The sequence below is a fragment of the Mobula birostris genome, chromosome 2 (genome assembly GCF_030028105.1).
Source record: "Mobula birostris isolate sMobBir1 chromosome 2, sMobBir1.hap1, whole genome shotgun sequence".
NCBI classification, from domain to species: Eukaryota; Metazoa; Chordata; class Chondrichthyes; order Myliobatiformes; family Myliobatidae; genus Mobula; species Mobula birostris.
Genome location: NC_092371.1, coordinates 247866463 through 247879234, shown reverse-complemented (window position 1 = coordinate 247879234; position 12772 = coordinate 247866463). Strand labels below are relative to the sequence as shown.

At 41.5% G+C, this 12772-nt stretch overlaps 1 protein-coding gene across 1 annotated transcript in view; it reads right to left on the bottom strand.

Moving 5' to 3' along the window:
* LOC140211221 (PC3-like endoprotease variant B) overlaps positions 1-12772 on the bottom strand; it is a 1844543-nt gene that overhangs the window by 1030523 nt on the left and 801248 nt on the right. The window contains exon 5 of the mRNA XM_072280838.1: positions 4594-4631. Within this exon, the coding sequence (XP_072136939.1) occupies positions 4594-4631 (38 nt within the window). The remainder of the gene's footprint in view (positions 1-4593; positions 4632-12772) is intronic.

The following is a 12772-nucleotide window of genomic DNA, read 5'->3' as shown; positions in this document are numbered from 1 at the left end:
AACGTTTGATGGCTCTGGGTCTGTACTCGCTGGAATTCAGGAGGATGAGGGGGGAATCTCATTGAAACCTTATGAATGTTGAAAGGCCTGGACAGAGTAGATGTGGAAAGGATACTTCCCATGGTGGGAGAGTCTAGGACAAGAGGGCACAGCCTCAGGATAGAGGAGCTTCCATTCAAAACAGAGATGTGGAGAAATTTCTTTATCCAGAGGGTGGTGAATTTGTGGAATTTGTTGCCACAGGCAGCTGTGGAGGACAGGTTGTTGGGTGTATTTAAGGCAGAGATTGATAGGTTCTTGATTGGACATGGCATCAAAGGTTACAGAGAGAAGGCCGGGAAATGTAGTTGCAGAAGAAAACAAAAAAGATCGAATGGTAGAGTAGACTCAATGGGCCAAATAGCCTAATTCTGTTCCTATGTCTTATGGTCTTATGTCTTATAATGCTGAGCCTTCATGAGACACTAGTCAGGCTGCACTTGGAGTATTGTCAACAATTTTGGGCCCCATATCGCAGAAAGGATGTATTGTCATTGGAGAGAGTCCAGAAGAGGTTCACGAGGATGGTTCTGGGAATGAAGGGGTTAACATATGAGGAGTGTTTGGCAGCTTTGGGCCTGTACTCACTGGAATTTAGAAGAATGTGGGGGAATCTCATTGAAACCTACCGGATGTTTGAAGGACTAGATAGGATGCATGTGGAGAGGATGTTTCCTCTGGTAGGAGTATCCGGAACTGGAGGGCACAGCCTGAAAATTGAGGGGCAACCTTTTAGAACAGAGGTAAGAAGGAATTTTTTCAGCTTGAGAGTAGTGAATCCATGGAATTCTCTGCCACAGAATGTGGTGGAGGCCAAGTCCACGGGTATATTTAAGACGGAAGTTGATCATTTCCTGATTGGTCAGGGCAAAAAATGATATAGCGAGAAGCCAGGTGTATGGGGTTCATTGGGATCTGAGATCAACCATGATGAAATTGCAGAGCAGACTTGATGGGCTGAATGGCCCAATTTTGCTCCTACGTCTTACGGGCTTATGAAATTGCAATGCCATCTTAGTAGTACATCAGATGAAATAGGGGAGCTATTGGCCAGAGAGGAATTACTGTCAGAAGCCCAGATGATCACAATCATGAAGGAAGGCTCAGCTTGCAAACACCGTGGACACAGGGAACACGTGAGCCAAGATTTGAACAATAAGCAAAGGTGTACTTGGGAAGTAGGAGGCCTTCAAAAGTGAAATATTGAAAGGATAGTATTTGTATGTTTCTGTCAGAGAACTTTTGTTTCTGAGATATGTTGAGGCCCTGGTTAAGAAACTAAAGGGGGAGCATAGCAGGTTTAGGCAAATAAGAACAAATGAGGTGCTTGATGAGTATAAAAATTCAAGAGAACACTTAAGAAAGAAATCAGGGGGTTAACAGAAGACATGAGGTTGCTCTGGCAGGCAAGGTGAAGGCAAGTGCTAAGGGATTCTACAGATATGTTAAAAGTGAAAGGATAGCAAGGGACAAAATTTGTCCTCAGGAAGATGAGAATGGTAATCCATGCATGCAGCTGCAATTGAAGGGAGGGATATTAGATGGGCTTTTTTTGCATATATTTACTTGGGAGATGGACACAGAGACCATAGTTGTGAGGCAATGCAGCAGCAAAGTCATGGACCCAATACAGATTTCAAAGGGTTTACTGTCTTCAGGCAAATTAGAGTGAACAAATCACCAGGGCCTGACAAGGTGTTGCCTCAGACCTCATGGGAGGCTAATGTAGAATTTACAGGGAGATATTCTGGCAGAGATACTTAAAACATTGTTAGCCATAAGGGAGGTGGCGGAGGATTAGAGGATAGCTAATGTTTAAGACAGGCTCTATGAATAAGCCAGGAAATTATAGGCCAGTGAGCCTGACAGCAGTGTTGAGAAAGTCATTGGAAGGTATTCTAATGGAACAGATATATAAGTATTTGGATAGACAGGGTTTGTTTAGGGTTAGTCAACATGGTAAGTCACGCCCATCTGATGTTATAGAGTTTTTTGAGGAATTTATCAGAAAAGTTGATGAAGACATGGCAATGGATGTTGTCTACATGGTCTTTCCCAAGGTCTTTGACAAGGTGTCAGATGGGAGGTTGTTTAAGATGGTTCAGTTACTTGGCATTCAAGTTGAGGTAGTAAATCGGATTAGACATTGGCTTTGTGGGAGAAGCCAGAGAGTAATAGTAAATGGTTGCTTCTCTGACTGGAGGCCTGTGACTAGTGGTGTGCCACAGGGATCAGTGCTGGGGCCATGTGTTGTTTGTCATCCATATCCATGACCTGGATGATAACGTGGTCGATATTTCGAGCCAAGATCCTTCATGAGTCCTGATAAATGTTCTCAACCTGAAATGTCGACTGTACTCTTCTAGAGATTCTGCCAGCAGGCTGAGTTCCTCCAGCATTTTGCATGTGTTGCTTGGATTTCCAGCATCTGTAGATCTTCTCTTGTTTGTGGATGATAATGTGGATAACTGGATCAGCAAATTTGCAGATGACATCAAGATTGGAGGTGTAGTGGACAGTGAGGAAGGCTATCAAAGCTTGCAATGGGATCTGCAGCAGCTGGAAAAATGGCTGAAGAGTGGCAGATGGAATTTGGTGCAGACAAATATGAGGTGTTGCATTTCAGTAGGATCAGTGAGGGTGGGTCTTATACAATAAATGGTAAGGCACTGAGGAGAGTGGTGGAACAAAGGGATCTGGGAATAGAGTTCCACAATTAATTGAAAGTGATGTCACAGGTAGCTAGTGATGTAAAGAAATCTTTTGGCACATTGGCCTTCATGAATTAAAGTATTGTGTACAGGAGATGGGATGTTATGATGAATTTGTATAAGATGTTGGTGAGGCCTAACTTGGAGTATTTTGTGTGCAGTTTTGGTCACCTACCTATAGGAAAGATATAAATAAGATTGAAAGAGTGCAGAGAAATTCTACAAGGATATTGCTTGAGGATGTGAATTATAGGGAAAGATTGAATAGGCTAGAACTTTATTCTGTAGAATGCCGAAGATTGAGGGGAGATTCAGTCGGGGTTTCTAGAATTATTAGGGGTATAGATAGGGTATATGCAAGCAGGCTTTTTCCACTGAGTTTGGGTGAGACTACATCTAGAGGGCATGGATTAGTGGTGAAAGGTGAAAAGTTTAAGGAGAACATGAAGGGGAAATCTCTTCACTCAGAGGGTGATGAGATAGTGGAATGAGCTGCCAGTGAAAATGGTGGATGAGGGATTGATTTTAACATTTAAGAGAAATTTGGATCAGTACATGGACGTGAGGGGTATGGAACCTTGTCTTAAATAGGTTGGATAGATTTTTGCATTGTAGGGGAATTAAGTGTTATAGGAAAAAGGCAGGCAGGTGGATAAGATAGAGGCAGCAAAATCGTTTCCACTGGTAGGTGAGACTATAACTATGGTACACAGTCTCAAGATTTGGGTAAGCAGATTTAGGATACTTTATACTTTATACTTTATAATTTATTGTCACCAAACAATTGGTACTAGAACGTACAATCATCACAGTGATATTTGATTCTGCGCTTCCTGCTCCCTGGATTACAAATATTAAATATTAAAAATAGTAAAAATTAGTAAATATTAAAAATTTAAATTATAAATCATAAATAGAAAATAGAAAAATGGAAAGTAAGGTAATAGTGCAAAAAAACCGAGAGGCAGATCCGGATATTTGGAGGGTACGGCCCAGATCCGGGTCAGGATCCATTCAGCAGTCTTATCACGGTTGGAAAGAAGCTGTTCCCAAATTTGGCCCTACGAGTCTTCAAGCTCCTGAGCCTTCTCCCGGAAGGAAGAGGGACAAAAAGTGTGTTGGCTGGGTGGGTCTTGTCCTTGATTATCCTGGCAGCACTGCTCCGACAGCGTGCGGTGTAAAGTGAGTCCATGGACGGAAGATTGGTTTGTGTGATGTGCTGCGCCGTGTTCACGATCTTCTGCAGCTTCTTTTGGTCTTGGACAGGACAACTGCCATACCAGGTTGTGATGCACCCTAGAAGAATGCTTTCTACTGTGCATCTATAAAAATTAGGGAGGGTTTTAGGGGACAGGCCAAATTTCTTTAGTTTTCTCAGGAATTAAAAGTGCTGTTGGGCCTTCTTGGCAGTGAACTCTGCTTGGCTGGACCAAGTCAGGTCATTTGTGATATTGACCCCAAGGAAGTTAAAGCTGATGAGGAAGAAATGCCTTTCTCAGAGAGTGGTGAATCTATGGAATTCTCTGCTCAACAAAGCAATGGAGGCTACCTCAATAAGTATATTTAAGACAAGGCATAGTAAGGGAATTAAGAGTTATGGCAAAAGGCAGGCCAGTGGAGATGAGTCCATGGTTAGATCAGCCATGATCTTATTAAATAGTGGAGCAGGCTTGATGGGCCAGATGGCCTAATTCTGCTCCTGTTTCTTATGTTCTTATGTTGATTCACTCAGATTCGTTCTCACAACATTTATCCAAATCACCCTTGGATTCTCTTACAGCTTAAACATGCTTAAACATATGGAGGAGAGATGAATTTATGAAACATTAAAAAAACAACTTACTATATTTTTCCTCAGGTCGGGATTAGTGGGATTAACACCTAAAGAGACGAAGAGAAAGGAAGAAATGGATAAGTTGTTTCACGACATGAAATGGTATACTTCTTAAACCAAAATAAATGATATGTGACAGACCACATTAGCTATGAAGTAATAGAGGTCTTGCTCTCAACTTCACTACTTTTAAATTTTGAAATAAGGTGATCCCAGTTGCATCATCCTTTCTGCAATGCATACTGTACTTCCACTCACAATACAACAAACTATTTCCAAATGTCATATTTATGAAGCAGTATGAGCAAAGAAGTTTATCTTGCTGTTGGAGTTATTTCTCCCCTTGTCTTGAGTCATAGTTTTGTTCTGCTCAACTTTGTTTCCTTCAGAGACCTTTGAATTAAGTTCAGTTAAATTCTGGGTCTTGAAGGCAAGACAAACCTAAAATGACCTTTTCTCATTACCACCACCAAGGAGGAGGTACAGAAGCCTGAAGACATCTCTCAATGATTCAGGAACAGCTTTTCTCTCTCTACCATCAGATTTCTGAACAGTTCATGAACCCATGAACCCTACCTTGCTATTTTGCTCGCATTTTATATTATCAATTTATCTATCAATCTCTCCAAATATTGTTCTAGTTATACCTCAAATTAATGTTTTATGTCTTGCACTGTACTGCTGCTGCAAAACAACAAATTTCATGACATGTGTCACAAACAATAATAATAATAATAAACCTGATTCTGATTGTGATGACATCTGTACTTCAGAATACAGGTTAAAGCATGATTTTATATTAGGCTTGATGGGGTAGAAACTCAGTTCAACATGCTTCATCAAGAAGAGGAAAATTTAGATCTTTCCCCACAAACAATGATGGAAAGGAATTTATTGCCGGCTCCACAATTTCCCATTTCATTTGCCTTTCTGCTTTCCTTGTTTTTTTCAGGAAGTCATGCAAGCAAATGTGAATTCAAAAAGACCCCACAGCCATCTCACTGATATTAATTGCTGTGATACATTACTGTGCAAAAGTCTTCGGTATCCAAGATTTTTATCTGGTTTCAGATGGTGTGGCCTCCACAGAGCCCTGACCTCAACATCATTCAGACTGTCTGGGATTACCTTCAGTGACAGAAGCAAGTGAGACAGCCAAAGAAGATTAGTGACAAGTATTCCAAGATGCTTGGAACAACGGACCAGTTGATTTTGTTGTAAACCGGCATGTTGAAAAGAATTGATGCAGTTTTAGAAGCAAAGGGTGGTCACACCACGTATTGATTTGATTTAGCTTTTACTATTTACTGCTCTTTATAGTATTTCTTAATATTTAGAAACTTTTCATTCATTATTTTCGAAAGCATCTTTGCTTTACAGTTTTTTTACATGTCCAAAACTTTTACACAGTACTTACTGTATGTGCCTATCCAAAGAAAAAGATAAGTTTTATTTGTCATAAGACCATAAGACAAAGGAGCGGAAGTCGGCCATTCGGCCCATCGAGTCTGCTCCGCCATTTTATCATGAGCTGATCCATTCTCCCATTTAGTCCCACTCCCCAGCCTTCCCACCATAACCTTTGATGCCCTGGCTACTCAGATACCTATCAATCTCTGCCTTAAATACACCCAATGACTTGGCCTCCACTGCCGCCCGTGGCAACAAATTCCATGGATTCACCACCCTCTGACTAAAAAAATTTCTTTGCATTTCTGTTCTGAATGGGCGTCCTTCAATCCTTAAGTCATGCCCTCTCGTACTAGACTGCCCCATCATGGGAAACAACTTTGCCACATCCACTCTGTCCATGCCTTTCAACATTATATGTATATTGATACAGACAGTGAAATGCTTTGTTTGTGTCAACAACCAAAACAACCTGAGGATGTGCTGGGGGCAGCCCACAGGCAGTGCCATGCTTGTGGCACTAACATAGTATGCCCACAACTTGCTAACCTGAATAGGAACGTCCTGGGAATGTGGGAGGAAACCCTTGCACCCATACGAAACTCACATGGTCATGGGGAGATTCTGCAAACTCCTTACAGACAGAACCAGGACTGAACCCAGAGCGTGAGTGCAGTAACATTTTGTGCTAACCGCTATGCTGCCGTGCCACCCTGGAGCACCAACGAACAAGAGTGTTATACTATACTATTACAGCTCACTATGTCAGAGTTCAGAGCTCGATCTTAGCGCCGTCTGTAAGGAGTTCTTGTATGTTCTCCCTGTCACCACGTGGGTTTCCTCCTGGTACTCTAGTTTCCTCCCACAGTCAAAAGATGCGCCGGTTGGTAGGCTAACTGCTCATCGTAAATTGTGCTGTAATTAGGCTTGGGTTAAATTGGTGGGTTGCTGGCAGTGTGGCTTGTTGGGCCAGAGGAGCCTGGTCCACACTGTATCTCTAAATAAAGAAAGAAAGCACCCCATCCCTACAATCATCTCTTGTAATGCTGTTGTGGATTCCAGGGTTTCCAAACAGACTTGATAAAGAAATGTTATATGTTATCTACCATGTCTCCACTTAACTGTGTCAGTGCTATCTGCTTCAGCAACTTCACGTGGCAACAAGATCCAGGCTTATCTCATTTGTCATTTGTAGAACATGACTGAGTACAAATTGGCTGCCACCTATTGTCCATCAGAAGAGTGATGAAAGTGTTCCATCCCACACACTCGGCATAAGTCACCTGCTTAGTGTGAGGATGAAACTCTGTCTGAGTGAAATTGCTGACATTTCTTGTTGCAGACAGCAAGCCGCCAGAGGCAAAGAAGTTCATAACGGCAGCAACACAGACTGCAACAATCAGGTGAATTCTAGTCTTCATCCAGAAGGTAATCTAGCTCTGTGACAAGCCCATGGGAGACGCAAAGTTCCAAAGTGCGCTGCTCTTCAGAGAATGCAGATCCATAGTGCCATACTTATAAATTCTGTACAGAAGGTATGACATCCTGCGAGCATACCTCTTGTTGCTTGCTCATCATATAAAAATGTCTGGTTCTCAAAATGTGTGTTTTTTCCCAGGGTGCTCCAGTTTCCTCCCACTGTCTAAAAATGTGGTGAATAGATAAACAGGTCATTGTAAAATTGTCCAGTGATTAGCTTAGGGTTAATCAGATTTGTCAGGAGTTTTTCCACAAGTTTTGCCATTCAATACTGAAACAACAATCATATTATAATTGTCCATTCCCTATTCTGACTCCCCTCTTACCTCTTCTCTTCTCCTCACCTGTCCATCGCCTCCCTCCCATGGTCCACTCTCCTGTCCTATCAGATTACTCCTTTGCAGCGCTTGATATCTTCCACCTAACACCTTCCCCTTCTCATTTCAAACACACCTTCCCCCTCGCCCGGCTTCACCTATTACCTGTCAGCTTGTACTCCTCCCCCTCCTCCCACCTTCTTATTCTGGCTTCTTCCCCCTTCCTGATGAAGAGTCTCAGCTCAAGCCATGCTTTCCATGGGGAGGATGTACGGAGTCTCTTTACAGAATTATACTCTGAACTCCAGGATGCCCCAAGCTGTAATAGTGTTGTGCTAAACATTAGACCATCATGCACCCAACTTATGCTGCTGTATCTCTAAATAAATGAATGAATGGATGAATAGATAGGTAGATAAATAAACAAACAAGCAAGCAAATAAATAAATAAATGTACAAATGTGCCAGATTCTCTAAGATTGTCACAGCCTGAGGGGTTAGTAGGTATAAGCTCCCTCTACCTCTACCTATTAGCCAGCATCTCAAATAGCCTCTGACAACCAAGTCCAGCTCCAGTCCTTAACCTGTGGCTACCAAGTCGATAAGACCATAAGACATAGGAGCAGAATTAGTTTATTCAGCCGATCGAGTCTTCTCCACCATTCCATCATGACTGATCCCAGATCCCACTCAAACCCATTCACCTGCCTTCTTGCCATATCCTTTTATGCCCTAACTGATCAGAAAACAATCAACTTCCACCTTAAATATAACTATGCACTTGGCCTCCACCACGTCTGTGGCAGAGCATTCCACAGATTCACCACTCTCTGGCCAAAAAAATTCCTCCTTCTTCCTGTAGAAAAAGGTTACTCCTCAACTTTGAGGCTGTGCCTCTAGTTCTGGTTATCCACATCATAGGAAACATCCTCTCCACACCCACCTTATCTAGTCCATTCAACATTCGGTAGGTTTCAATGAGATCCCCCTGCATTCTTCTAAATTGAGGACAGGCTCAAAGCTACCAAACACCTCTCATATGTTAATCCCTTCATTCCCAGAATTATTCTCGTGATGCCTCAGGATTCTCTGCAATGACAACACATACTTTCTGAGATATAGGGCCCAAAACTATTGAAAATACTCCAAGTGCAGGCTGACTAGTGTTTTATAAAGGCTCAGCATTATCTCCTTGCTTTTACATTCTATTCCCCTTGAAATAAATGCAAACATTGCATTTGTCTTCCTCACCACAGACTGAATCTGTAAATTAACCTTCCATGAGTTTTGCATGAGGACTCCTAAGTACCTCTGCACCTCTGATGTTTGATCCTTCTGCCCATTTAGACAATAGTCTGCACTATCGTTCCTTTTACCAAAATATACTATCATACGTTTCCCAACACTGCGTTGCATCTGCCACTTTTTTGCCCATTCTTCCAATCTGTCTAAGTCTTTCTGTAATTGCATTGCTTCCTCAGCACTACCTACCCCTCCACTTATCATCCATAAACTTTGTCACAAAGTCATCAATTCCATTATCCAAATCATTGACAAACAATGTGAAAAGTAGTAGTCACAATACTGACCCTTGAGGAACACCACTAGTCACCGGCAGCCAACTAGATTACACCCCTTTTTATTCCCACTCGCTGCCTCCTGTCATTCCTCTATCCATAGATATCTTTCCTGTAATGCCATATATTTAGCAGCCTCACGTGTGCCACCTTATCCAATGCCTTCTGAAAGTCCAAGTAAATAACATCCACCGCCTCTCCTTTGTCTGGAGGAACCATCCCTACTGACAGGAGAAGGGGTAATGGGCTATTAGCGCATTAAAACTAGTTGATCTGGCCGGTTGGGACTTGTCATTTCTGGTTGGCAGCACATCTCAAGAAAGGAAAACTCAGATCTCAAATCTACGCTATCTTGTGGCTATACCCACTCATGGGGAAGGCTTCAGGAGTAAATCCTGAGGGAAGATCCAGAGTTGGATTCTCTATGTTGAGTTCAATGCTAACTAGTGACTCTTGAGACACCACTGGTGCCAAACCATATCAGGCTCTGCCATTCCTTTGGATTCATCAGCTGCATGAAAAGTGGATACTTGCTACATGGCAACAGCTTATTCTCCATATCATCCTGCCCAGGCTTGTGTATGATGGCCGGGATGCAGCATCCATGACTGAACATGGCCAATAGAGGCTGTCACAAGTGTTGTCAAGAGAAATTGTTTTACAGTAAGAAAGATATAAGCAAGGTCATTTACAAATTAGTTTTAACATTTTTAAAATTTATTTGGTCATTTGTTATTACCTTTCAAATGGGTTAATTATCTTTTACCCTTAAGTCATGATCTCTGATTGTAGTCCCACCCAACCTCTGTGGAAAAAGCTTGTTTGCATTTACCCTATCTATACTCATGATTTTGTATACTTCTATCAAATCTCCTCTCAATCTTCTACATTCATAAGAATACAATCCTAACCTACTCACTCTTTCCTTATAACTCAAGTCCTCCACACCCAGCCACATCCCTGGAAATTTTCTCTGCATTCTTTCAACCTCATCTACTTCTTTCCTGTAGGTAGGTCACCAAAACTGCACACAACACTCCAAATTAGGCCTCGCCAATGCCTTATACAACTTCAACATACCATCGCATCTCCTGTCCTCAATACATTGATTTATGAAGGCCAATGTGCCAAAAGCTTTATTTACAAACGTATCTGTTTGGGTGACACTCCTTCACCTTGTCTGCTTGAGCAACTTCAAGCCTACTTTTCGCCTTCGTAATTTCTTTCTTAAGTGTTCTCTTGTATTGCATTTCTGATACTCCATAAGCACCTCATTCATTTCTACTTGCCTATACTTGCTATGCACCTCCTTTTTTCTCTTACTCAGAGCCTCAATATCTCTTGAAAACCAAGGTTCCCTACACTTATTATCTTTACCCTTTATTCTGACAGGTACACACAAGCTCTGCTCTCTCAAACTTTTGTTTTTGTAGTCCTCACACTTTCCAAGTACACCTCTGCCAGAAAACAGCCTGTCCCAATCCACACTAGCCACTTTATTTCTGATAACATCAAAATTGGCCTTTCTACAATTTAGAATTTCAACCCGTGGACCAGACCTATCTCTTTGCATACTTACTTTGAAGCTAATGATATTGTGTTCCCCTACACAAATTACCGTCACCTGTCCTGTCTCATTCCCTAATAGCAGATTCAGTATTGTACTCTCCTGTTGAGAATTCTATGTACTGATGAAGGATATTTTCATGAACACATTTGACAAACTCTATCATATCCAGTCCTTTTCCAGTCAATATATGGAAAGTTAAAATTGCCTGCTACAACAACCTTATGTTTGTTACAACAGTCTGCAAACTCTACAAATTTGTTCCTCTGAATTCTTAGGACTGTTGGGTGGTCTGTAATATAGTTCCATTAACATGTTCGTACCATTCATTATGATCACCGTACCAAATGTACAGCATTTTCAACACAGTAATGATCCTTGCCCCACTCTTATAACGTTTCCCACACAGTAATGAGCCTCATACCAAACATACAGCATTTCCACACAGTAATGAACGAATACCTACATGTTCAGATACACTTAGTCATCACTTGTACCTTCGGTACCAAATAAAGTGGCCACTGAGTGTACGTTCATGGTCTTCTGCTGCTGTAGCCCATCCGCTTCAAGGTTTGATGTGGAAGAGCTCTTCTGCAGAGCACTGTTGTAAGACATGCTGATATGAGTTACTGATTTAAGTGACTTTGACCATGGAATGATTCTTGGTTGAGTATCTCAGAAAGTGCTAATCTGCTGGCATTTCCATACACAATAATCTCTAGAGTTTACAGAGAATTGTGCAAAAAACAAAAAAAAAAAATCCAGTGAGCAGCAGTTCTGTGTGCTAGAACATCTTGTTAATGAGAGAGGTCAGGGGAGAATGTCCAGACTGGTTCATGTTAATAGGAAGGTGACAGTAACTCAAATAACCATGCAACCAATTATTACCACCATAAACTTAAGGTGATATCCTAAAATTAAATCACTCTAGACAAGAATCCTGAAACAAGAGTCTAAAGAGAGGAACACAAGCAAGATTAAACTAGAAGAAGGATTTATTTATTATACGTTTTATTTCATTTAGAGAAACAGTGCTGAACAGCCCCTTCCAGCCCAAAGAGCCGCATTGCCCAGCACCCCACCGAATTACCCCTAGCCTCATCACAGGACAATTTACAATGACCAATTAATCTGTTAACTAGTACTTCTTTGGAATGTGGGAGGAAACCAGAGCATCTAGAGAAAACTTACGGATACCGTGGGGAGAATAAAAGGACAAGGAACAAAACATAGAAACAAAGGACAGTGGAAAGTGTAGCAGAGACAAATGGAATTCCTGTGGAATTGGGCAAATCCTGTTGAGAATTGGGAATGAGGTAGATAATAATTAGTAATGCTTGCAAATCTGAAATAATATCCCTGTCTCAATGAGAAATCCATGGTCGTTTCATCAGTAATTGCAGGACTCTTCTGCACAACAGCAAAATCCTGTTGGATTTTGAATTCAGAAGGGTTTTCTGTTATCAAGGTCAAAGCAGTTATCCTTAAAGGGAAAGAATGAAAACGTAGCTTGTCTTGTCCCTCACTGATTGTCCCACTGGTAGAGCAATCTCATTGAGATCAATTGCCTTTGGATTATTTTTTTCTTGTTCAGCCCCAATGCAATCAGATATAATTAGCACAGGCTAGAAAGGGAGTACTTGATGGAATTTCTGTACATAACCAGCAACATCCCCCTCCCCCATTTAACATTTATCCATCAAAATCTGTGAAGTCAGTTAGGAAATTTCTAGTGCATCTTTATCAGATGTTGGCAGACTCTTACCCTTTCTTATTTCCCAGTGACAGAAAATAGGATTATATTGGTAGATTATCTTTCTCATGACGAAAGCGAAGGA